Source organism: Aedes albopictus, chromosome 2, assembly GCF_035046485.1.
Source record: "Aedes albopictus strain Foshan chromosome 2, AalbF5, whole genome shotgun sequence".
Lineage (NCBI taxonomy): Eukaryota > Metazoa > Arthropoda > Insecta > Diptera > Culicidae > Aedes > Aedes albopictus.
In genome coordinates, this window is record NC_085137.1 from 14244139 (window position 1) to 14271277 (window position 27139).

Below are 27139 nucleotides of genomic sequence, written 5' to 3' on the forward strand. Positions count from 1 at the left end.
ATCCTATTTACCATACTATCAAGTACAAGTAGTCGGTTGATGGCAGCGATGATCATTTTATTTGGTGTCACTAGACTAACTAAATTACGTAAGCCAAACGCTTACCAGATAACTCCACGAATAAAATTGCCATCAGGCTAACCTTAAACTAATTGCCACCAGGCTAACTTAAAACTAATAACGCCAGCGAATCCTGGCAAAGGGTATGATCTAACGCCATTAACCAACGGCCAAAGAACTGCCATCAACCAAGCACTTAGCCTTTATCTATTTTTACTGTTGCGGACACTCATATTTGATCTACTCTAAGTTTACCTAACCGAAACCAGATGGATCAACAAAGAAACGATAAACTATAACATGAACGTGGGTTTTTTAGTTGGGCGCCAGTGTAACAGATAGTACATGGGAACCTTATAAATGCATAACGCCCTACGTTGGGTGCCAATGTAACGAACAAATTGGAACCTTACAATTGCATCATTTTCTTTTGCGTATTGGCCCCACGTTGGGCGCCAATGTAACAGATAAATTAAAACCTTATGAATGCACATTTTATTTTCCGTATCGGGCCCCACGTCTGGGAACTTAGATACGCAAAATGAAATGGAACATTACAAATGCACAAAACACAAACATGCAACACATAACATTAATTTGTGCCCAGTCATCCATATGGATAACGAAGTCCGAACCCAGGATGACGAGGTTTCATAATTGTTCTAGGTCCATCAGTCAATCCTGTGATTGTATTTTTTCTGGGTGGTTGCCTTTAGTTCGCAACGATAGTTGTTTTCATAGCTTGTGTTTGGTCTAGGAATTTCTAATCCTAAGGGGCATCTAGATTCCGGCAACAACACAAGACTGTCAACAATTTAATATCCGTGTTGGGGGACGGCTTGCGTGTTTGTACTGGATCGCTCCTAGAATGTTTGGAGCGCTATAAATGCACATTAAAATTCAGGACAGATGTACAAACCATAGTATAACATACAAAATAAATTGACAAAATGTTCTCAACAGTTTACAAACGTAACACACTCCATGCAACAATCGACGAATTTTCCATGAATTGCATTCTCCAATTCATGGAAAATTCTTAAAACTATATAACATTCACCACAACTACTTAACAAACGTAACAAATTGCTGGAGAAATTCTGATGAAAACGATACCTCAGATTTTTAGTGGACTGCCCTCTAATGCTTATTACTTGACAGATACGCGTATTTCGACTGCCACTTGCAGTCTTCCTTAGTGTCAATTAGTTACTAGTTTAATTTCTATATTTAATCATCTATTAATTTTCATGAAGGAATGTTTTAGGGGCTCTTCAAAAGCATTGGGAGGAATTTTGGCAAGTTTAAGGTACAATCCAAAGCACTCCAGCTTATTTTCCAATCAGTGTACTTATACCTGCTTAGCTGCCAAGATAAAACCTCGTATTAGGGCACTACTGGTAATTTCTTGAAGGTTATTATATTCAATTTCTTCATGCTACGTTTAGTTATAAAAGCGAGTAGGTACAAATTTGCTACGCCCTTGTTGTTTGTTGATAGCTACCGTAAGCTAGTTGAAATTCCGTGGAATCTTCAAAATCAGTGTTCTACACTGAAGGACTCTTCTGTTATAATTGTATTTGAACAATCTTTTAAAGTTCCCTAATGGTGACTCTGGTGGCAAATCTTGACATCTCGAGTGAGTTCAATCTCACTGTTCACCACCGACTCACTCCATACTATGCACAATGTTCAGCATACATATTTGAAAGCCAACCCACTCATCCATACATGCACCGCGGATGGCTTCACGCGAGAAACAAAAAATGATAAGAGGGCGAAAATGTGCGGCCAGTCAAAATGACAGTCGGCGGAGCAGCCGGACCAAATCCTCCCGACTAGCTAAAGGTAGGCGAGGTATAAAAGACAGATGACAAGAGAGCGGCCAAACAACAACTCGCGGCGACGACGGCGCATGTTTGACCTTCCACAAGGTGACCGCATCTCAGTTGGAGAATCGCTGTTTTCACTTGTAGTGCAACTGTGGTTCCGAGCGGGTCGCACTTGAGTGTTCTCCTCCCGATACTTCTTTGGGGTATTTAATTGGTGAATTGAACGGTTTTGGACAGTTGTTGAGTGATACTTGTGGTGTAGCATCTAAGTGTGATTGTCCGGGTCTTAAAATGTCCAAACCACAGTCCGATGAGCAGAAGCGGAAGCAGATCAGTGTCCGAGGAATCTCGGTTCTAGAGGATGTGAACGAAATCAAGAGAGGCTTCAACCGCCATCTCCACTACACCCTGGTGAAGGATCGTAATGTCGCCACCGTGCGCGATTACTACTTCGCCTTGGCCCACACCGTCAAGGATCATCTGGTGTCACGCTGGATCCGAACGCAGCAGCATTACTATGAAAACGACCCCAAGGTAAGGTATTATCACTAAATGGTGATGTCCTACCGCCCCTATCAGGTCTGGTGGAGACGGAAGCATGCACCAATTTGACCTTTAATTGTCTTCAGGGGGCTCCGGCAGAGGTGTAATTTTTTTAACGCATGATAATGCCGTGACACAGTTTTACAGCAGCCAGAAGCGATAGAACGTGTCTTAAAAGAGTTGACCTATTTTGATAATGATTCCATCGCACATAGCATGCGAAAGGACTCATCCATGGATCGAATCCAGTGAAAGTAAAATTAGGTAATAAGAAACGTTTTTTGTTAGATCACTCTCGCTTTTATTTTATTCCGTCCTTTTAATCAATCTATTCTCTAAAATTGGCGAGAGTGAGAGCATTGACCACCATCAGAGATGAGATCCTAATCATTGGACCGGCACCGCCTAACAGCAGTCAGTAGTGGGTAGAATTGGTTTTTGTGTGCGGCGAAGAGAATCTTCGCCCTCATCTGGTGAGAAATGCCGGTTATTCGTCAGATCAGTCCGATCTGTATGAGCCTTTTCTTCTCAATTGTCACCGACGACAATTTACCAATCAAGCAGCAAAACTGTAGGGAGCGTTTTATATAAGCAAGTTGCTTAGAAATTTTGACAGAAAATTTTCATCATGAGATTGGATGCTGATTGATAATATCGCTTACTCCAAAGGTCAATTGGACATCGGCACTGGGTCTCTATTTTCATCACTACAAACGGCCATGACGGTCTCGATGCGTTGTTATCGCTCTTAATTACAAACTAAGCATTTTTAACCCATAGGGGATCCGGTTTAATCCAGTGCGGCATTTACTGTTTTTAAAGGAATGCAAGTGACTCACTTCTGATATGTGGCAGAGGTCGAATAGAAGGTTAAAAAATTGGAAAAAATGACGAGGGCAAAAGGACAAACCAACAAGCAATCAACAATCGACTAGCCATTCGGGGCAGTTGTGATCTCATTTCCCTGAGTGTTTCAATCAGATTGGTTCTCAGCCGTTGATGAATGATTACCGCAGATTCAATGTTGTTACAAACTTCCAATAGTTTAAGAACTTCCCGACGCAGTTGCAGTTCTATGCTAAAACTAAATAAATAAAAACAAGTTGCCCTTCGAATTTCATTTCCTCCAGTTCACTAGGGTAACTGTATGAACTTCATATGTTCATATGATACCCACTCGTCAAAAATACAATGCCAACCAGTACCGTGTCGCTATCCTCTATTCTCTATTCCATGCTCCACAGCCTCCGCCGTAGCAGTTTTGTTGTATGTTCTTTACCGGCTCACTGTGTTTATGCAGTTCAGCAAATAGGGAAATGTGGCTCAAAACGCCTAACGTTTAAAAACACCCCTGGATTATTCTTGAAACATCCTTGACAAACGATTTCAACATATATGTTCTCTTTTACCGAAATCAGTTAAGAGTATCCTTTAAGGTGAAGATATGACGAAGCCACACTTCAAATTTTCAAGAGCACAAATCTACGGAACCGAATGTCAGATTGCACTGAAAAGTTGATCAATTGGTCACCACCAGCGGATAACCAATCGATCCACTTTTCAGCACAAACCGACTTTCAGTTCTTCAGATTTGTGCTCTTGAAAATTTAAGATGTGGCTTCGTCATATCTTCACCTTAATTGGTTTCTAAATTGCCACATTTCCACCTTTTCAAGCTTAATTAAGCGAAATTTATGTTGGGAGTTAACATAGCAAACTCGTGGAGACGCATGGTTGCTAATAAGTACCTACATACATTTTATTATCCATGAGGCGAAAAACAACTTTACGCCTACCGACTCTGGTTAAAGGAATAATAGGAAATTATGGTTAACATGAAGTTGGTCTGACACATGAGTCGAAATAATTCGAGAAGGTTTAGTCGATGAATATGAAATAAAAATAAAAAATTTAAACGGCAATAGCCTCACCAGAACTAATTAAATTTCAAATTGTTTTGTTGCATGCACTTCTGCAGCAGTCAACACCAGACGTAAGTTTACAGAAGACCATTTTGACACAATAAAGTAACTTAGCTTCACAATAGATATGGAATGTCAAATGTGGCATTTTGAACCAGATTCCCTTTGAAGGCGGTCTCTCGCCTCCATACGGAGCCGTTGAATGGTGAGAGAAGCAAGGATCGCTTGCGATCGCGTGCACGGTCATGTGTTTGGTTCGCATCACGTGATTCGATGTTGAAAGCCAAACTGCTCACTATCTGGTAATTTATTGGCTCAGAAACTGTTTCGTCCAGCGTTTCTCAACCAAAGCGGTGGGTCCAAATAAACGCTTCCAGTAGTACGGTAAACTGGAAACAACTTCTGTGGTGACATTACATATAATAAAAATGTTTCCAAATGAATTTTCGGCAAAATAGTAACCTTTAACGACATAGCGTGATCGAATTTTGTCCATTTTAACATCAAATAAAACTACTCAAAAACCTAAAAAGGGCCTGTCCATAAACTACGTAGACTCTGAGGGGGAGTGGGGAGGCTAGCAAAAGTCTACTCTTCATACAAATTTTCAAATTTTTGTATGAACATAAGTCTACGGAGGGGGAGAGGGGTCTAAGATGACCAAAAATGAGTCTACGTAGTTTATGGATAGTGCCAAAGGGGCCATCCATTAAGTACGTCACGGTCCTACCCAAGTAACACAACTAGTTATATAGTAGTTAAATATGCATGTTTCATACATAGTCGATTGTATTTTAACTGTATTATTGACTGCATTCCGGACACCTATATATTGAAAACAGCGCAAAAAATGGCGTCTTATACAACATCTTACTAGTTGTATAAGATGTATTTGAATACACTTGGCGTACTAATGATTATACATCCACCTAACTTTCAAAACGGCATGTTTTACAATCAAGTTATTCTTTAGTAAAATGAACTAGAAAAATGCTTATATCATACAAAGACATCCATTGGTTGCAAATAAGCTATTTTTAGATATTATGACTTTAAGAAAGCATATATATTACATGTCATATGCATAGGTTGAAATTCAGCTATATGAAGGTAATATGACTTGCATAAACCATTTTTATAACAGACAAATAAGAGACAACAAGTGAAAACAAAAATCTGGGCAAAAACTAATAAAAAGCACATTATAATAAAATTAATAATAATGTTCAACTAGTTCAATGCAAAAAATTATGTCAACGTGATGGAGTCAGAAATTGTTAATTATCCGGATAATATATTTTTGCATAGGCCTTTTCTTATTGAAGGTAGCGATATTTTATCTGCGCTTAAAAATTTATCGTGGAACTTTTAATTTTATTTAACCATAATTCAAGCGCCACTGAGATAAACCTATATTGTAGCATGAACCACCCGAAAAATGCTGTTTTATCATTTTTGTGTTTCGGTCCACAAGATCAAACAACATGGCGCAAGCTTCATGAAACTTACAGTGCCGTTCAGAAAAGTGAAGAATATTCCTTGAAATTATCTGATTTGTCTTTATTAAAGAGACTTTCAGCCCTTGGCTGGTTCGTCTCTTCGGGGTTGTTCATGAACCACGTAAACCAAAATTTGGTCATCTCAGATCACCCCCCCTCACCCTCGTAGACTTTTCTTCATACAAAAATTTTGAAATTCATGTGGTGCGTAGACTTTGACATGACCAATCCCACCTACCCCCTACAAGTCTACGTGATTTATGAACAGCCCCTTCACAACATTTTATATTCGAAGACCCGTTGTTCAACTATTTTTTTTGTAATGATTATATGTAGAATCATGTAAATTAGTTTCATATATTTGCCTATCTATTAATAATTTTGAGCGGTACTGTAATCTGAATAGTTTTTAAACTGATCCACAAATCCAATGCCTTGATTTGAAAATACGTTGGAATCATGTCAGAACTACGTCTTAAAAGCAACACAATAATATTTTATTGAAGAATTTATTTTAAACATTTATTATACGTCTCTTCAACGTGTTGTTGACATTATGAGTGTCAATTAAAATCTACAACTATAATACAACTCCAAAAATACTAAATTACAACAGAGACCTGAGTGGGACTTAACCTGTCAGAATGTCAGATGTCAAAATATGTTTATCGAAAATCGCGTTGTTTTCTCTACCTCTACCAGAATTTTATTCCACGATAGTCGATGATTTATTTGGCCATAGTGTAAAAAATACGTGATTGGACGGTTGACGAATTTAGGCACATATTAATAAAAGTTGGGGCTTCAATCAAATGATGCTGCATCATCAATCAAAACAACAAAGGTTCATGTAGAGATGTGCAGGTTCCCAGTGGTGCTAAAATCTACCGGAGATTGATGCCTTCGGATACCAACAGCTGTTAGAAGTGGCCAGCAAATTTTCTGAGTTGAACTGGATCGCAGCTCTTGTTGGAGATCGGATAGCTCCAGATGTATGGACGTTTCATGCGGGTGGACCTGTAGATTGAACTCTGCCAAACTGATGACTCCCGGTTCGGCCATACTGGTGAGTATAAGCTCCTAGCGCATTGCGGTTAGTGTTCTTCCTTGGGAATTAGACGAGAACTTTAGAAGACATGCAGGACTGCTGGATAAATCTTTCAGCATTTATGAACAAGATTTCTCCATAAAAATCGTAAAATCAACTAGCGTTTTTGATGCTACAGGAACGATTTATAGGTGCATAATCAACGTATTCTTTACATGATAATGCCAAGAAAAATTCCAATAGGTGATTGAACGTTTATTTTTCTGTTTGTTATTGGCCAACACAATTGGAACTTTATAATAACACAAGATGTTTTATCATACGCTAATAATACATTTGTAATACATCTTCCAAAATTTTTATTTTCAAAGATGTTTTCTGTGTTACTTGGGTAGGGAGGAGGGGGGGTTTGTGAAAGTGTGACAAGCAATGTATTAAGTATAAGAAAAACTCGTACGATGGAGGAAGGGGGGGGGTCAAAAATTCCCAATTTTAGCGTGACGTACTTAATGGATGCTCCCAAACTCAAATATCTTCAAGTTTTGGGGTTTGACATTTCATTTGCACAATAAAATAATGGTCATGCTAGCACTAGTAGGTATCTCTAGTAGACACGCCTAGATGGGTATTAGAGTGGGTCATCGTTTATATGAAAAACCCAGATTTATCCACCTAGAGGTGATAGTGCCTTTCTCGTCAAATATGTACTCATGATCTTTCCGTCGACGCAATCAATCTTGCCTTAGAGTCAGTGATCAGTCCCAAATCTCTGAGAATACTTTATTTAGAAAATTATGAATTTTATCAAGGTCATCATCGAATTGGGCACTTATTCCGACGTTATATTCAACGTATGGGCAGAGCTGAAAGTATCAGTCCTTTTAGTTGACTGCTTGACCACCTTCACTGGAGGCTAATTCATACCAAGATGACAATTACTGGCCAGGATTAAACTTTTTCCACAGAACACTTTGACAAAGTTTTATCTGCATATTTTATGCTATATTTTATTATCATTGGTTGCAAAATTCATGTAATTTGAATTGCCAATGCTATATCACATTCAAATATCAACCACATTACAGAGCTCGCCCTCCAGCCGCATCAAAATTTTGCGTAGTAATTTTAGATGCAAATAAAGACTTAAAAGAATGTTCCGGGCTGATGCGCTTAAATTTTAATTTTTCCATACAAGGTTGATCCATCCTACTGTAAATTTACGTCTCAGGAATCTAAAATGGTGTGATTTAATGAGATCGCTTTAGTTTTTTTAGGTTTCTGGTTCTCTTACACATATCTATCGCTTGCATTCATTTAGTTCAATTTCGTAATTTCGCTAAAGCACCCAACGCTGCTTCTGCAACACCACCGGTAGCCTCTTATGTAATCTGAGTATATTTTGTATTGCTTACGAGACCCCCGGAAATGATTCCGTAACACTACCGCTATATTCAAATGTGATCTGAGTTTATAAAACTGTTAATCAGGTTACCCGGAACTAAAAACACTACCGGTAGTAACTTCTGTGGACTGTGCCTATTTTCTTATCATCAGGTTGCTGACAAAAAAGCGATTTGATGTACCGCAAGCATGGGTTTGATTCACTTTATGTATGTCCACTTCCAGTGGGACACCCTTAACCGGTTCCGGAAAACTAACATGGTTCATTTTTACATTTGACCAATTCCGGCGGAACACCTGAAACCGGTTGTGGAATACTATCGGTGGTCTCTAACGTAATCTGAGCTGGTTTTCTTGAAAACCTTTCATCAGCTTATCGAAAAAACCGCGGTTTGATGAAGCGCATGCATGGAGTTGGGTTCCCTTCTACATTTGACCACATCCAGAGGGACACCGGGAACCGATTCTGGGACACTACTAGTTTTCCCAAGCATGATCTGAGATATTTTTTCTTGGTAACCGTTCATCAGGATACCTTAAAAGCCATTTGATGTGTCGCGAATATTTTTTATTTCTCTTTTACATTCGGCTACTTTCAGCGAGATACCTCAAATCGATTCCGGAACACTATCAGTAGTTTCTAATGTGGGCATAGCTTATTTTCTTACTGATCGTACAAGTTATCGAAAAGGCCATGATTTGATGTGTCGCATGTATGAATTAGGCCACTTCCGGCGGGACACCAGGAACCGATTCCGGGATGCTACCGGTTCAGATATGATCTGAGACTATTTTCCTGCTTACCGTTCCTCAGGTTATAGAAAAAGCGGCGATTTGATGTGTCGCATGCTTGGGTTTGGTTCACTTTTATATTTGACCACTTCAGGCGGGATACCCGGAACCAGTTCCGGAACTCTACCGGATCAGATATGGTCTGAGACTAGGTCTGAGACTATTTTCCTGTTAACCATTCATCAGGTTACATAAAAAGCGGTGATTTGATGTGTCGTATGCATGGGTTTGTTTCACTTTTACATTTGGCCACTTACAGTGGGACACCCGGAACCGGTTCCGGTATGCTACCGGTTTAGATATGGTTCGAGACTATTTTCCTGTCTACCGTTCATCAGGTTATACAAAAAGCTGCAATTTGATGTGTTGCATGCATGGGTTTTGTTCACTTTTATATTTGGCCACTTCCGGCGGGAAACCCAGAACCGGTTCCGAAACACTACCGGTTCAGAAATAATCTGCGACTATTTTCCTGCTCACAGTTCGTCTGATAATCGAAAATGCCGTGGTTAGCTGGGTCGCATGCATGGGTTTGTTGCAATTTCATATCTGGCCCCTTCCTGGGGTACCGGTCCGGAACACCTAAATGGCCATAACTCCGGAACGGCTGGACCGATTCAAACCATTTTCAATAGGAAACAATGGGACAATATTTCGCGTCGATTGAAAACAAAAGCGTTGAAATCGGATGATATTTACTATCCAAAAGTGAGGTGACATTTTTGTACACATACACACATACACACGCACACACATACATACACACACACATACATACACACAGACATCATCTCAACTCGTCGAGCTGAGTCGATTGGTATATAAGACTTGGCCCTCCGGGGGTTCTATCAAAATTTCATTTTTGGAGTGAACATATAGCCTTTCGGTACACCTTGGTGTACGAGAAAGGCAAAAATGAAAAATTCAATGGTATCCCATCAGATCAAAGCTTTTTTGATCCCATTTCTGAACCCAAATAGGTGTGCAAAATTTGGACACGATCGGTTATGTCTACGTTTTGCGCATCGCGTTTGAAGTTTGTATGGGGTTTTACATGGGAAAACACGCTTTTTTGCATTTCTCTCATAACAAGCTCAAATTTTTCTAAAACCGTGTAACCGATAAATTGATAACATAGCCTAGGGTGTCCTGAAAAACTTTGTCGAAGACCGCGAAGAGATCTGATGCTTATGAAAAAAGTTATAGCGTTGGCATTGCTTGGCGAAACAGCATGATTTTGTTGCTATTGTTATTCCTTTACATGTTAAAACATAAACACATGCATGCGGTTCGTTGGTTATAACTATTTTTACAAGCATCGGATCGATATGCGGTCTTCAACAAAGTTTTTCAGCACATCCTAGGCTATCATTTTACAGTATCGGTTAAAAAGTTTCAGACAAACTAAGTTGAAAATATGGCTAAAATGCAAAAAATATGTTTTCCCATACAAAATCCCATACAAATTTCAATTGCAATGCGCAAAGTGTAGACACAACCGATCGTGCTCATATTTTGCACAGATACTCAGGACCCGAAACGGAATCAAAAAAGCTTTGATCTAAGAAAACGGTTCCGATGACCCACACTAATGGGTATTCTACGGTGCTTGATTTGGCATATTTTTGTACTCCAGTGTACTGAAAGGCTTTATGTTCGTTTTTATGTTCAAATTACCAATTTTCGATAGAAGGCTCGGGTCGAGTCACATATACCAATCAACTCAGTTCGATGAATTAAGGTGTTTCACGAATCGAACCAGAATTTTACCGCATTGTTTGCTATTGTTTGCTATTGGGCTGTTCGGGCTCGTTTGGAAGTTAACCATCAATGTTAACTTCTATTCCCGATCCGCCTAGATAGCTGTGTAGTGTCGGTAGCGGTTGTCTCAATTGGCTAAGAATTACTCTACGGACCGCCTGATCCAGTGGTAAGAGTCCACTAAACAGGTGACCCCTAATTCATGGTGTTATGCGGCTTTATGCTTACCGTGCCAAGGAATGAATGGTTTGGGGGGTCTAATAAAAATCTAACCACAAACGGAGCCTGTGGAGAATTAGGGCGTCCTCCACAGTAATACGCCCTTACTGCTCTAACCGGAGCAATAGTGCAGTGGACCTTTCGTTTCTCCGAAATAATCAGTTGCCTTTCTTAAGTCTCAAATTTGAGGCTAAATAAGGGCGGGATTATTCAAATGTTGTAAATTAGCTTAAATTACAATATGGGTTCGCTTAATGCGTTTTCGCCATTGGCGTTTTTCAATCGACACCGATATAGTTTGTTTGACGTTTCCTTTTTGTGCTGTGATTGTGAAGAGTGTAACCCTGTCTAGTTTGGGTAGTGGCTACGGCTAGGAAACCAGCGTAAAAAGCGTGCGTTGCCCAATTGGCTCTACTTCAAAAAGTTCATTTTCGTAGGGTAACTTCTGTATAGGTTACCTTGTGAACCCAGTTTCGCTTCTTTCATTGTAAATGAAGTGTCGTGCCTCGAGCATGGTTTATCTTAGAATAACGTTAACAGTATGTTTTAACCTTTCCTTATGGATACCTTCAAGCAAGCTCTTGTATTCAGCATCTTATCGCTGATATTTGCCAGTATTACTACGATGATTACATCATCTGAAGTAGCTCAAACATTAATTTGAGATGCTTCAGTTTGATGGATTACTTAGGTAGTATAGTTCATGGATAACTTAACATAGAATTGCACTTAACCCAAATCTGCATGAGCAGAATTTGTCATGAGTTGACTGGTTGGCATGTGTCAGATGAGGAGTCTCCATTTGACCTTCTTTGCACTTTTGAGTGTTCCTTCGCATACTATGCGTATTTAGGCGTCCCTGCTCAAAAATGGGGGAACCTGTACTAATTGGTTGCAACCACATTTAATGGATAACTCGCTTCCATTGCTACTCCAAGAGAGTTTCATGGTGGTTTTGTTATTACAACGCCCTCCATTGTGGTATACCATAACTATTGCTTTGAAAGAAGCTTGTCCTCTGCGGTCTGTGCGGATCACAAGAGGTATTCCTGAATGGAACTCTGATCTGTTAGTTCAAAATATCTTCGGACAAACCATTATGTTGTATAGTTACGAATCTCTAGCTTCCGCCCGAGAATTATAGCTATATAATCGACTTAGTGGGCCCTAAAAAGATTTGCTTACTTCCAATCTCCAGGAGCAAATGGTGGTTTGCCCTATTTTTCTCTAAAGGGATTTGAGTATTCAAACATGTTTTGAACTCTTGTAGTTTTCTATTGGATATTTCCATGGCGTGAAATTATTTGATAGTTTTATCCGGAAAGGGTGCGTGCGTTGTATAAAGAAGGAATGAGTTCCTGGTTACCTGGTTCTTTTTGAAATGCTTGAAACACATTGTCGATTATCACATCTGTGATGTTCGTTTCGTTTGACTGACATGCCTATTCATGTGAACTCACATGCCTCCCAATTTGGGATGTCCACATTGACTCTTTTACACAAAGTTGTATAAGTTTTCAAGAAAGTACTCGCTCAAACGTAGTTTTTGCTTGGGTAATTTCTTGAATATTGAGACTGCTTTCGATGACGTGCCATTCAATGTCATATTGAAAGTTGCATGACGTCACAAGCTACCTCCAATGAGCTGGCTCTCTTTACGCTTATGCGTTTTACAGTGTCCTTTTCAGGGCACTGATTAAACCCCTTGTGGTGTGGGCTATGAGCTCTCGTTGCGCTTATGCGTTCATTCCCTTTTCTAGGGCACCCCTTCCTATTTCATCACCTTTCCCTTTTCTAATCTCATTCCATCCCTTGTCCCATTCTCCCTCAGGTAAATGATGAAATAGGCTTACATCATGGCGATGGCACAAATGTCCCAAATGGAGGATAACATGCCTCTGGAGCCGACCTTCTGATACCTGATACCTCTAGTAGACACGCCTAGATGGGTGTTCTAAGGTGCTTGATTTGGCATATTTTTGTACACCAGTGTACTGAAAGGCTTTAGGTTCGTTTTTATGTTCAAACAACGAATTTTCGATAGAAGGCTCGGAGGGTCGAGTCACATATACCAATCAACTCAGTTCGACGAATTAAGGTGTTTCACGAATCGAAACAGAATTTTACCGCATTGTTTGCTATTGTAAATGATCCGGATCGGTCATGGCGTTCCGGAGTTATAGCCAGTTTAGTGATCCGAACCAGTACCGATGGATATTTCCATATATAAAGATGATCCAAACCCATCATGTGACACATCACATTGCGCCGCCTTTAGTAACCCGTAACATGGTTGATGAATTTTATACGGAGTTCATCAATGGAGACAAAAAAATCCACGATGTCAGCCGAGCTGCGCAATATCAGTCTTATCAAGTGACTACTGATATTGCACCATCGTCACTATCACTTCAGGCCGTACAAAATCAAAACGACAATGACAGGCAACGACTTGATATTGACCGGCACCCTAGATCACAATCATTGCAACCAGGGTTACCAGATGATTTTTTGAAAAATCTGTATCGCTATTCCGTCCAAAAATCTGTATCCCATACAAAATTTAGGTGAAACATCTGTATCCCATACAAAAATAAAATAGCTCATCTAGCTCAAAAATCTGTATTTCATATAAAACGAAATCTGTACGGATGCTCAAAATTCTGTATAATAAATACAGATAAATCTGAATAAATGGTATCCCTGATTGCAACTGATGTGATATTAGTGGTTTTCGCCAAAACTCAAACTTTTGTATGATCAACATGCAAAACTTGTTACTTTGTACCAGATATTAAAATATCATCTTGGTAAATCTTCATTTGTATTTTTAAACGAATTTTAAAGATAGCCTATCAGTGATATCCACACACCATCACAGTCAGTCCAGTTCTGATGGAGCAAGGAAAGTGACGGTGACTCAATAGAGTGCACGCTGACTTGGAGCGCAGTCGGCCTATCAAAGTCAGCTATTTGCTTACCGTTGACAGTGACAGAGTGCAACTCTGGATGTCAGTTAAACATTCAAGATGGTGACCTAAAATCCAAAATTCAAGATGGCTGCTGTTTTAATGAGTATCAGGCTCTAGAACCATGCAATATGGGTATATTTATTATGAGGAAGATACTCGGAGTCCAAAGTGGCGACCAAAAAATCCAAGATGGAAGCTCAAAATTCAATATGGCTTTTGTTTTAAGGAGTTTTAAGCTCCATGTAATATGGGTATAAATATTTGGTATGGAGAAGATGCCCGGAGTCAAAAATTGGTGACTAAATCATCCAAGATGATTGCCCAAAATTCAAAATGGTGCCTGTTCAATCCTTCAGGATGCGCGTCATTGTAGAAAGCACAACACTACCAAAAACCTCGCTCGAATTTAAGGCTCTAAAACCATGAAGTATGAGAATATTTGTATTTGATATAGGGAAGTAGTCCGGAGTCCAGTATATCCAAGATGGTATTTTCAAATTCAAGAAGGCGATGCACAATTCACTATTGCGAATTTTAATGGAATATTTGTAAATGTTTTTCGGAGTTGGAAACTGTGGTGAAAAAAATGTATGATGGCAATCCTATGTTTGAAACGCAACAGAGATTTAAAATCCTGAATTTTGCAATGGTCTATTTGGTGTGGAGAAGATTCCCGGAGTTAAAACAAGGTAACCAAAAAATCCAATGTGACGTTCCAAAATACCTCATCGTGAGCAGATCGAAGGGACAGAAAAACATATCAACATTTGAATATCCGACCGGTTTATCCAACCAAGTAACTGTGCCGCTTGACCTTCATAGTATTCACCACACAATCTATCACCTTACGAATACTATAAATATCCCCTATCCATAGATCGCATCACCGACCCAACGGTGACTCCCAGATCTCCCATCCTTTCCGTCTAACCAATACCCCAGTCCGTGCTGGTTGTGGGGATGCAGAGGTACTCTCGGTCTTTAGTAGCAACAACCAGCACACTCTAACATTCCTTTCCCTTCCCAACTGTACGTGGCCGGCGCCGTTATTGATTAAAAACGTATGAGCTGCTTAAATTGCACTTTGAGAATAAGTGGAGTGTCCCAGCCCTTATTCATTTGGATCTCAGTGCAATTGATACCAGCTCAGATCAATCACGGAGGAGCAACTATTGACATGTATAGTCAGATTTGATCGTTGATCGTTATCGAAAGGTACCACCATAATTCAACAGATGGCGGTGCCGTCGGTGACGCTTGCCGTTAGTATGGGAAAATAACAGAGTCCCATGTCTTCTTGATAAAGTAGTTTTCGATTAAACTTTGACAAAATTAGGAAACAGAGCGTAACGCGACACCACAACTCAAAAAATGGCGAATCCTGGCTTTGTACCACGAAATTTGCCACCTTCTGGGAACATTTTTCAGAATTTTAAGTACTCAAAGATAAATGTAAGTAATTATCTTTGTTTATGAGTGTTAAGAAGTTCAAAAATCATGGTGTAGAAGCGCGTGGACTCTGTCTCATGGGCTTTTTAATCTTATTTATGATTTGATTGTTTTGGGCTAACATTGATCATCCAAGTTAATAATGTTCGCTTGGATTGAAAATATACTTACAACTTGAATGTGGGATCACTAAATTTGCATATGTTCTTACCCGTTATGTGCTTTTTGAACTTATTTAAGAGAGTATTACTTTCTCCGGCAACATTCGACGCTCATTTAAGGCCATTCATTTATAGATTTAAGGTGTACTTTGTTTTTGTTATAGTTTAAAGTAAAACATCTTTGGGACGATGATTAACCTGGGCTTGTTAGGGGAATATCTGTAAATAAAAAGAAAATCGCGTTAAGTACTGTTCCTTTGAATTCCACTAAGAATTTTCATCCTTTGACAGATACGTATTTCGACCTCAACTGTAAGGTCGTCTTCAGTGTCTTGTACTTGACTCGACTTCAATCGATATATTGAAACAAAATATTGTGCCGACACTAACAGTGACGGACCGCACAAACTTAGGCAAAATACTCACGCATAATTACAGATCAAATCAGTGTGGCCAGCACCGTAAGGTGCCGGACTGTACAAAATTACAGGAGAATTTATTTAAAATATTTAAAATATAACAATTTTATTGAAAAATTTGGCCGACTCTTGAAATGACGAACTTTGCAGTTCTTGTTGAGTAAATACATGAAGGATGATTTTAAACTAACAGATATATTTACATTTTTCAAAGAAAAACAAGGAACAAGCTCACCAATCATCAATCATTCATTCGAGCACTCGTCGACCTATCGCTAAAACGATACAATCGTGCGACACTATTTTTCGGCACTCGCATCCACAGCAAAGAACAACACAATACTGAACACTCATAAATTAAATTTTCACTGATTATCGATTTACTTGAATAGAGTAGTTTATGATATCGATCTCTACAGTCTTCTAGAGCCTCATATCGTGACTTGTAATCATAACCAGCATGAACTGTGATGCGAAAAGCAGTTACATTACTATTTTGTTCAAACAACATTAGCTACTTTTCCATTGGATCTTTCAAAATTTTGATCCAAAATTGGTGCGAACATTCCAGGATTGCCTTGAACTGTAAATGACTAAACAATGCCTTAAAAAAAATGCCAAACAAATGTTCTATTAACATCCTTCAATATTCTTTACAGAGAATTATTATAGAACTCTAACACGGTCTGCCACGACCGTGACATGTGAAGTTTGCACACATGCAATTGTTTACATTTGTACATCAATATAGGTAAATTTTAGTTTATTAGCTTTTTCAGAAATTCTTCAAGAAATATTCCTATGAACATGCCATTCATGAACAAATCCTTGGAAGCCTTTCTACCGGAGATCATCTAGAAAATCTCTAATAATTACCAAAAGTTTCTCACAAAAATTCAGCCAGATGCTACATCGAAAATTCTGTAGGAATAATCTGCTTTGCGGCAGTTGCCAACATCCGAGTGATGAAATCAAAACAGAAAAAGTGTTGCCGTTCAACCGGCTGTTCACTGTTCGCTTCTCTATCTATTTTCTCTAAAACGTTGCTATGAATTCCTGATTTTTCCTTGTGTTTTTTAGTCTAAACATAATAGAGAAATTTGCTATGAAGTTTATGTTCCTGATAATCTGATGGAACATTTTTCTTCCATAACTTTATGTTCAAACGATTCTGACCTTTTGAAAACCACTGGTATGACAGAAACAAAATGCACTTCATTGATATGCACAGCATGTTCAACTTTTCGCCCCCTCAACCCTTGTCCGGTCCGGTTTACCGCCACCAGCATCAACGACAAAGGCAGTTTACTGTCTCAATTTGTAGTACAACACGCCGCCGTCGTCGAATCGTGAGCGCGCCGTCACCAAGCGCACGTTTTTGCACCAGAAAATATGACCTATAAATAGAAGGTCCGACACCACTGTGTTCGCGGTTTGGAAAAGTCTTTCAAAAGACCTCTGGCGGTCGGCGCTAGATTTTTGGCGGTGGCGAGTGGCGACAGTCGTGTAAATTATACTCTATCGCTTAACTCCGGCGGTCCCTCTTTGACTGCCATTATTGGGGACACTGACGATTGCCCAAACCTCAGACAGGCGTTACATGGATGACCCCATCCAGCAAGGTTAAACGGTATCAATTGATAATCCTATCCCTCGCCGAACGGCCTACTGCGGAGGCAGCCGTTGCGTATGAATAGAAGCCTCTAATCAATGGGAACAGGGCGCTAATTTCTTTCATTAATCGGATTGATTTGATCGCGGTAGGCGACATGTTTGCGCTAGCGCCAACTTGGATGGGTGTTTACTGTCTCACGTCGTAAGCGGGCTAAAAACATTGCACCGAGCCGGCCATGTTTCTAGAAGATCTTAGAGGATTTTGTTTTGTTTGATTGTTCATGTTCATGTTTATAGTAACGGAAGGTTTCATCGATAAGAGGATGATCTTGTGGACGAACGTTATCAGAATAGTGGCGCACGACTGCCAGATGCCAAGGTTGATGTTGTGCCAACTAGAATGTGTTTTTTTTTGTCATTTCCGTAGGTAATCTTATCTGAATAAATTCTAACTAAGGAATGCACAAATGAACGCATGTTGTTCACAAACTTAACCACGCTGTCATGTAATGATCTCATTTTTGTTTATTTATTATTATTGGCACTATCTCGTGCATGTAATGAATTTCAATACAGAAATGAATTATTTTCGAATCGGAAAACAATGGGTTATCAATGGAATATTGAAATAATGAAAATGGCCACTATGGAATAAGTAGATTGCGCCACCGTAGCCTTGTGTGTTTGACATTACTTGACTACTGTTACATAGTCCATATACAGTGGCCCCTTAGTTTTGAAACGATGAGTATCAGAAAAGTTTGCTTCAATGATCCAACGTAAGACGAGTTTCATAATCGTTTCTTCTATCTGGTTGTTGTTTTGTCCATATCAACATTGTTTGTGAATGATAAAAGGTGGATTCATTACTATCAAAACCATCCATCATTAAATAAAAAGCATCAACAGACAAAAGTCTTCTGACTCTCTTTCCAACAACTCAATCCAGAAGCATAATAACGAAAAAAACGTAGTTAAATATTTAAATATGCGCAAATATTAACCCTTATGTGGCCGATGGGGTACTCGGGTACCCAGCGCCCATTTAAAATGCACGGTGTAGAAAAAAGCAAAAAGTTTGTCGGACACATAACGGTTAATCAAATCTTACGGTTTCATCATGAATGTATTGAACATTATAATTATGACCGCACTCATACTGTGCTGCTACCAATGTGTAGTTGCTTCGTGGCGGCCATAAAGTAAGATCTTATTTTACACAGGAGTAATGGCAGATAAAGGAGGCGCATGGTGGTCAATAGGTTGATTGTTTTGTTTATTAATTTACTGACCGAAATTCAAGATGACCGCTGTTTTACGGAGTATCGAACTCTTTTTGTCTTTCTCCTACACTAAGTGTACTGGAAAGGCTATATGTTCACTCCAAAAATGACTCTTTGATAGAAGGCCCGGAAGGTCGAATCACATATACCAATCAACTTAGCTCGACGAATTGAGGTGATGTCTGTGTGTGTGTATGTGTGTGTACAAAATGAACTCATATCACTTTTTTGTACTAAATCTCAACCGATTTTAACGACCGACGGTTCATTCGACGCGGAATGTGGTCCCATTGTTTCCTATTGAAAATAGTTCGGATCGGTCCAGCCGATTCGGAGTTATGGCCTTCTAGGTGTTCCAGACCAGTACCCTTGGAAGGGGCATTACATAAAACTGTAAGAAACACATACATGCGACACATCAAACTGTGGCATTTTGGATAACCTGATGAACAGTTAGTAAGAAAACAGTCTCATATCACTTTTTTGTACTAAATCTCAACCGATTTTAACGACCGACGGTTCATTCGACGCGGAATCTGATCCCATTGTTTCCTATTAAAAATGATTCGGATCGGTCCAGCCGTTCCGGAGCTATGGCCATTTAGGTGTTAAGGCCATTTAGGACTGGTACCCCTGGAAGGGGCCAGACATGAAAATACACCAAACCCATACATACGACACACCAAACTGCAGCATTTTCGATAACTTGATGAAAGGTTAGCAAGAAAATAATCTCAAACCATATCTGAACCGATAGTGTTCCGGATATCCCGCCGGAAGTGGCCAAAATATAATAGTTAACCAAATCCATGCATACGACACATCGAAGCGTGACTTTTTTGATAACCTAATTAACGGTTGGCAAGAAAATAGTATCAGACCATATCTAAACCGGTAGTGTTCCGGAACCGGTTCCGGGTGTCCCGCTGGAAATGGCCAAATATAATAGTGAACCAAACCCATGCATGCGACACATCAAATCACAGCTTTTCAAATAACCTGATGACCGGTTATTAAGAAGGTAGGCTCAGACCACATTGGGGTCTGTCGGTAGTATTCCAGAACCAATTACGGGTGACCCGCCGGAACTGGTCAAATATAAAAGTGAACCAAAGCCATGCATGCGACACATCAAAGCGCAACGTTTTTGAAGACCTGATGAACGGTTAAAATAATGTGCAGAAAATCCATGATGTCAAACCGAAATTCGAGATGACCGCTGTTTTACGAAGGTTCGAACTCTTTTTTTTATAATTAAGGACAAATTTTGAAGGTGAAACAGGAGACCGTGTTTTTTGCTATCTTGTGAGATGCAAATCGTAACTTCACACAGAATAACCAACCGTTCCAAATGTTCTGGCAATAATATTCATGTCGTCCGCAAAGCACACAAAACAACCACGGATGTTGATGTAACAATACAAAAAACGATTTCTTATCATACTAATATTTTAGCAAAACCATACATTTTACTGTAAATTAACTGTTGTGAATTCTGATACATAGGTTCAAATATGCCGTACATTGTAAGTATGGTATACACGGCGGCTTGCGGTGAAAATTACTATTCTGAGGGTCAATTTAAATACACAACGCCACTAAATTTGTGCAGACTGAGTTTCTTTTCAATTCAACAGAATTATGTTTTCAATTTTGCAATGGACTCGATTACCAATTAACCAAGAACCAAGAACCAAGAACCAAGAACCAAGAACCTTGACATCACCAGGCTGGCACGCTACCACTCGGCTATCGAACCGGTTGATGTGAGAAGAAACAAAACGCACACAAGAAGCGTTGGTGGGTCGATGATCATGTTTTGCCATGGTAAATTTAAAAACATTTTTATGCTTGGCGTTACTGCAAGCTGCTTTTCAGTGTATGTATGGTTTCATACAATAAAATGTACAGGGATTGTACTGTTTTGAATAGGGTCCTAAAATGAAAAATATTTTCCCGATTTTGGCTACATAACACAAAAAAGCATGCTTTTCCGATCTCAATGGTATTTTTCCCGAACTTAAACATTGACATAATAGTTAATAAACTCGAAAATAAACTAATGATGAGCAGGTCTTGTTTGACAGTCGAGGTCAACCTTGACGTAACGAAAGTGAAACGGCGGGTTGCAAAAGACATCACATTGGCTCACTTTTGACAACTAATGTTCCTGTTTGACATACACGTTAAACAAAATTTACCCAAAATTGAGTGCTAAACAAGGAGTGTTGCAAAAATTCTTAAAATTTTTGAAAATATATTTTATGGGCTTTACCTAATAGGGATACTTAAAAAATGAGTAAACATTTCGTTTTAATAAATGCTTGATCGAATTATGCAGAAATTGAGATAGGCCTTTAGGAGCCTATTGTAGTGTCAATACTGGCTGTACAATACATTTAATGGTTTGGGAATGGTTCTCTTTTATTATTTTGTTTTGTTTTACATTACAAAAATCGTACTATGTTACGTTTTTTAAATTATGCTCCTATTATTGGCATTTGAAACCTGCCAGCGAAACGAACATGAAAATTTAGTGAAATAGAGTTATCTTTGAGCGTTCGGACTGGAAACTATCAAGTTCAACATAATTAAACTGTACTTTGGAAATTTTCCGAAACGGCTTGAATAACTCTTCAATTATAGGATCGTCTATGTCAAAGACTGGGTAATCTCTGAGTGCATTAGCAGCTGAAGCTTAGGCTCCCATGCCCCACTAGCCAGAAAACTGGGTTTAGCAAACTAACCATTATTTGTGGCAACACTTTGAGCGGCATGATGGAACTTTGCCGAGCGCGCTAAGTGTTGTTAGACCACTAATGTAGTTGCATGAAGTGGGCGATGAGGTACATAAGTAACATTACAGCGCGCTTAACCGTTATTGCAACATTTGAGGCACCCGTTTGACTAATACTTGTAATCAAGCTTGGAATACATAACAAATATTTACGTCGAATTATATAGTTAACTCCTGGTTAACTCAGAGGTTTACTTATGAGAAAACTAACAAATTCGACTTAAATATAAGCTTGGAACACAGCTGCAACCCGGAGAAAAGAACGTATATTAGAAAGCCTTTCAGTGCCCAGTCCATATGCTAAAGATGGCTCTATATCAATGATAAATGTCATCAATCGTAATTTAAATGATTGATGTTAAAGATGGGAAGGGAAGAAAATTCCCCCATTCCCTTATATAGAAATGAAAAAAAAGGTCACGGTTCATGTCGAAACTCAGGCATTGATTCACAGTAATCTGACCCATGTATCTTTCCGGATTGACCTGTATTCGCGTGCCTCTCACCACACTCTACATACCTAGTCCGCCTTAACTCCTGGAGCAGCTCAGATTGTTGTCATGATTGTCGTTGACCGGCATCCTCGCCGGATTCCAGCATCAGTTCTTTTGGTATCTCGTTTATCACTTAATGGATATCAATAAATTTACATTGCCTTTTTCAGCTAAATTTAGCCTTCTGTCTTGCCTTTCCTTCACTGCAAAAAGTACATTTAGAACAAGTAGAACATTTTATATAAGCAAAACAACGCATGGAAAAAATCTTAAATCGAAAAACCAAACATGCACGGAAAAAATATTTCGAAAATGTGAATGGTTCAAATCAGGGAGAAAAACAGTACAATATATTGTTACATAAAAATCTGATGTAACGGTATAGTAGGTACAATATGCTAAGATTTAATCACACCATTACATTACAATACATTTTATTGCAGCTGATATACTGTATGGTGCACGAAAGGTTTCCACCAAACATTATATGGTTGATTTTTATCCGGGTGCTTCTTTCCTAGCGCTAAAATCCAGTTCCATTTTGTGTACAGCTTTTCTAAACTCCTTGTCAATTTTCGCTAGGTCTTGCTCATAGCGAAGTTCCAAAAGTTTCAACCTCTCATCATATTGCTTTCGCCACAACTCATTCTTCTTTTCTAGAAGGGAAAGCTCTCTCTATATACTTTCCAAGGCGGAATGCTTTTTGTGGAATACAATTTATTGCAGTTTGTTGGGGCGTGTGGTACGCTCGGAACTATGATACCATATTGACAGCAGCTTATATTTCAAGCAGCTTTAATAACTGCAAATTTATTAAACACTTATTAATTCATTTATATTTAATTACAGTATAAAACAAGCTTACATTGTAGTATCAGTTCACGGACAAGTCACCCAACAACAGCGCACAATTCGTAAGTGTTCCACCGCGAACTAAAATGCACTGCTCTTCGTTTTCAACATGTAATAGGCAGCTACTGCGGTGCACGTCGTGTTTCAGGGTTGCCAGTTCCCCAAAGATTCTAACATATAGGAACTATTCGCAACAGTCGCCTTTCTTGTGAATGGGGTAGATTACCCCTTTCTTCCACTTCTCCGGTAGCTGTTCGGTTTCCCAGATCATGACTATCATCCGGTGCAGGCAGATGGCTAACTTTTCTAGGCTAATCTTGATGATCTTACCAGCTGTCTTGTTGGTTTTGAGCTGGTGCATGGTATCGTTAACTTCCCTCGGCGTGGGAGGTGTATCATTTCCGTCCTCTGTTGCACTGGCGTAGTCGTTTCCTCCGTTGCCTTGGCCTCCCGTACCTACATTCTCCATGCCATTCAGGTGTTCATCGAAGTGCTGCTTCCACCTTTCCATCACCTCACGTCCATCCGTCAGGAGGCTGCCATCTTTATTCTTGTAGATTTCGGCTCGCGGCACGAAGCCGTTGCGGGATGTGTTGAGCTTCTGGTAGAACTTCCGTGTTTCTTGGGAACGGCACAGCAGTTCCATTTCTTCGCACACCGCTTCTTCCAGGCGGCGTTACATCTCCCGAAAGAGATGAGTCTGCTATTTCCGTTTCTGTTCGTAACGTTCCACGTTCGGCCGGGTTCCTTACTGCCCGCGCTGCGTTCTTCACCTCCAAAAATGCTTTCCGGCACTTCTCATCGAACCAATCGTTCCGTCGTCTCTGTTCAACGTATCCGATGGTGCCCTCGGCTGCGCCGTTAATGGCTGCTTAACCTGTTTTTCAGCAGTCCTCTAGAGGGGCCACGTCCAGCTCACTCTCGTCGGGCAACGCTGCCTCGAGATTACGCGCACATGCTGAGGATACATTCGGTTGCTTTAGTCTCTCTAGGTTGTGCCGTGGCGGCCGTCGATACCGTACGTTGTTGATGACGGAAAGTTTTGGGCGCAGTACGACCATCACCAGGTAGTGGTCGGAGTCCATGTTAGCGCCACGCTAGGCCCTGACGTCGATAATGTTGGAGAAGTGCCATCCATCAAATCAGAACGTGGTCGATTTGCGAATCCGTCTAGTGGCTTGGGCAGCGATCGTACTCGCGTACGAGCTGTGCGTAGAATGCGTCCTTGTCATCATCAGTACTTCCGGAGTGAGGGCTGTCTAACATATGATCGTGATTCGAATTCTTTACTTTGCAAAAATGAAAATAATTCTACAATCCTTATGCATACTAAATCATGATTTCATTCAACGTACGATCCCACGCGGTGTGCCATTTGGATTCGATCAAATATTTCAGCGTTCATTCACATTTCGCGTGGCGAAAACTGTGCGTCGATGCGTACAAAAATAAATCCACGGCAATTAAACAAGCAGCGGAAAGAAGATGATCCACCGCTGACTTGTTTTGGTGACCTATTTATAGAGATGAAAAACAAAACCCGAGCGTTTCCATTGCAAAGACTGTGGTCGGATATCCTTCGCATGTCACCTGTTGATGCAACGCTGCTGTGTCCTACAAGGAAGGTCACGGCTTTAACGATTGTTGACTGCGAATCCAGGTCCAGAGTAATGAAGACAATTAATGAAGGTCACTTTCGTCGTTCGAACTCAGTTGAATACTCTTAAAACATTGTCGTTTTCAATCTTCATCCCCAACAGCGCGTCTACTACCTGTCGCTGGAGTACTACATGGGTCGTTCGCTGCAGAACACCATGATCAACTTGGGCATCCAAACCTCCTGCGATGAAGCCATGTACCAGCTGGGTCTGGACATCGAAGAGCTAGAAGAACTGGAAGAGGATGCCGGTTTGGGTAATGGCGGTCTCGGTCGTTTGGCTGCCTGTTTCCTGGATTCTATGGCTACCCTGGGAATGCCGGCCTATGGTTACGGTAAGTTTTGGACGATGTCTTGATCATTTGATCGGTTACTTATCTCTGTATGCGTTGATTCACAGGTATTCGCTACGAGTACGGTATCTTCGCCCAGAAGATCAAGAACGGTGAGCAGATCGAGGAACCCGATGATTGGCTGCGTTACGGAAACCCGTGGGAGAAGGCTCGTCCGGAGTACATGATTCCGGTTCATTTCTACGGACGTGTGATCGATACCGCTGAGGGTAAGAAATGGGTTGATACTCAAACCGTCTTCGCCATGCCTTACGATAACCCAGTGCCTGGATACGGAAACAATTTCGTGAACACGCTGCGTCTGTGGTCGGCCAAGTCTCCAATTGATTTCAACCTGAAGTTCTGTAAGTATAAGTAGGGTTGTAAGCCTAGAACTCAAATATCACGATCTATTCTACTTGCAGTTAACGATGGTGACTACATCCAGGCTGTGTTGGATCGTAACTTGGCTGAGAACATTTCACGCGTTCTGTACCCGAACGATAACTTCTTCGAAGGCAAGGAGCTGCGTCTGAAGCAGGAATACTTCATGTGTGCGGCCACCCTGCAGGATATTGTTCGCCGTTACAAGTCCTCCAAGTTCGGTACCCGTGATGCCGTCCGCACATCCTTTGAAGACTTCCCGAACAAGGTCGCCATCCAGCTGAATGATACCCATCCATCGCTGGCCATTCCCGAGCTGATGAGAATTCTAGTCGATGATGAGAAGCTGTCCTGGGAGAAGGCCTGGGATGTTGTGGTGCGCACTTGTGCCTACACCAACCATACCGTTCTTCCGGAAGCTCTGGAACGTTGGCCAGTGTCACTGCTGCAGTCAATTCTGCCTCGCCATCTTGAGATTATCTACCACATAAACTTTTTGCATTTACAAGAAGTTGAGAAGCGCTACCCTGGAGACTTTAATCGCATGCGTGCTCTTTCGTGTGTTGAAGAGGATGGCGATAAGCGCATCAACATGGCCAACCTGTCGATTGTAGGTTCGCATGCCGTGAATGGTGTCGCTGCCATCCATTCCGAAATCATCAAAAAGGATATCTTCAAGTGCTTCTATGAGATGACTCCGGAGAAGTTCCAGAACAAGACCAACGGCATTACTCCACGTCGTTGGCTTCTTCTGTGCAACCCAGGTCTGGCGGATCTGATCGCAGACAAGATCGGAGACGAATGGCCAGCGCATCTGGATCAACTGACCAAGCTGAAGGCATTTGCCAGGGATCCAACATTCCAGCGGGACGTTGCCAAGGTCAAGCAGGAAAACAAGCTGAAGCTCGCTCAGCTGTTAGAGAAGGACTACGGCGTGAAGATCAACGCTGCCTCGATGTTCGACATCCAGGTCAAGCGTATCCATGAGTACAAACGTCAGCTGCTCAACTGCTTGCACATCATCACCCTGTACAACCGCATCAAGCGTGACCCAACGGCCAACTTCACTCCACGTACCATCATGATCGGAGGAAAGGCTGCTCCTGGATACTACATCGCCAAGCAGATCATCAAACTGATCTGCGCCGTTGGCAATGTCGTCAACAACGATCCTATTGTCGGCGATAAGCTCAAGGTTATCTTCCTGGAGAACTACAGAGTCACGTTGGCCGAGAAGATCATGCCAGCTGCCGATCTGTCCGAGCAGATCTCCACCGCCGGTACGGAAGCGTCCGGAACTGGAAACATGAAGTTCATGTTGAACGGTGCCTTAACCATCGGTACCCTGGACGGTGCCAACGTTGAGATGGCAGAGGAGATGGGCAACGATAACATCTTCATCTTCGGTATGACGGTGGATGAGGTCGAAGATCTGAAGCAACGTGGTTACAATGCCTACGATTACTATAACACCAACCCGGATATCAAGCAGTGCGTCGATCAGATCCAGAGTGGATTCTTCAGTCCTGGAAATCCTCACGAGTTCACAGACATCGCCAACGTGCTGATGAAGTACGATCGCTACTTTTTGTTTGCCGATTATGAATCGTACATCAAGGCACAGGATCAGGTGTCGGCCACGTATCAG

General features: G+C 40.7%; 1 protein-coding gene across 1 annotated transcript; it reads left to right on the forward strand.

Annotated features, from left to right (window-relative positions):
- Positions 1 to 1911: 1911 nt before the first annotated feature.
- Positions 1912 to 27139, forward strand: LOC109429543 (glycogen phosphorylase; the record flags this gene model as incomplete). The annotated part of the gene is given in 4 exon segments (XM_062849205.1): positions 1912 to 2426; positions 24879 to 25110; positions 25176 to 25472; positions 25533 to 27139. Coding segments are annotated over 4 exon segments (2379 nt in total), but the record flags the coding sequence as incomplete, so codon positions are not given.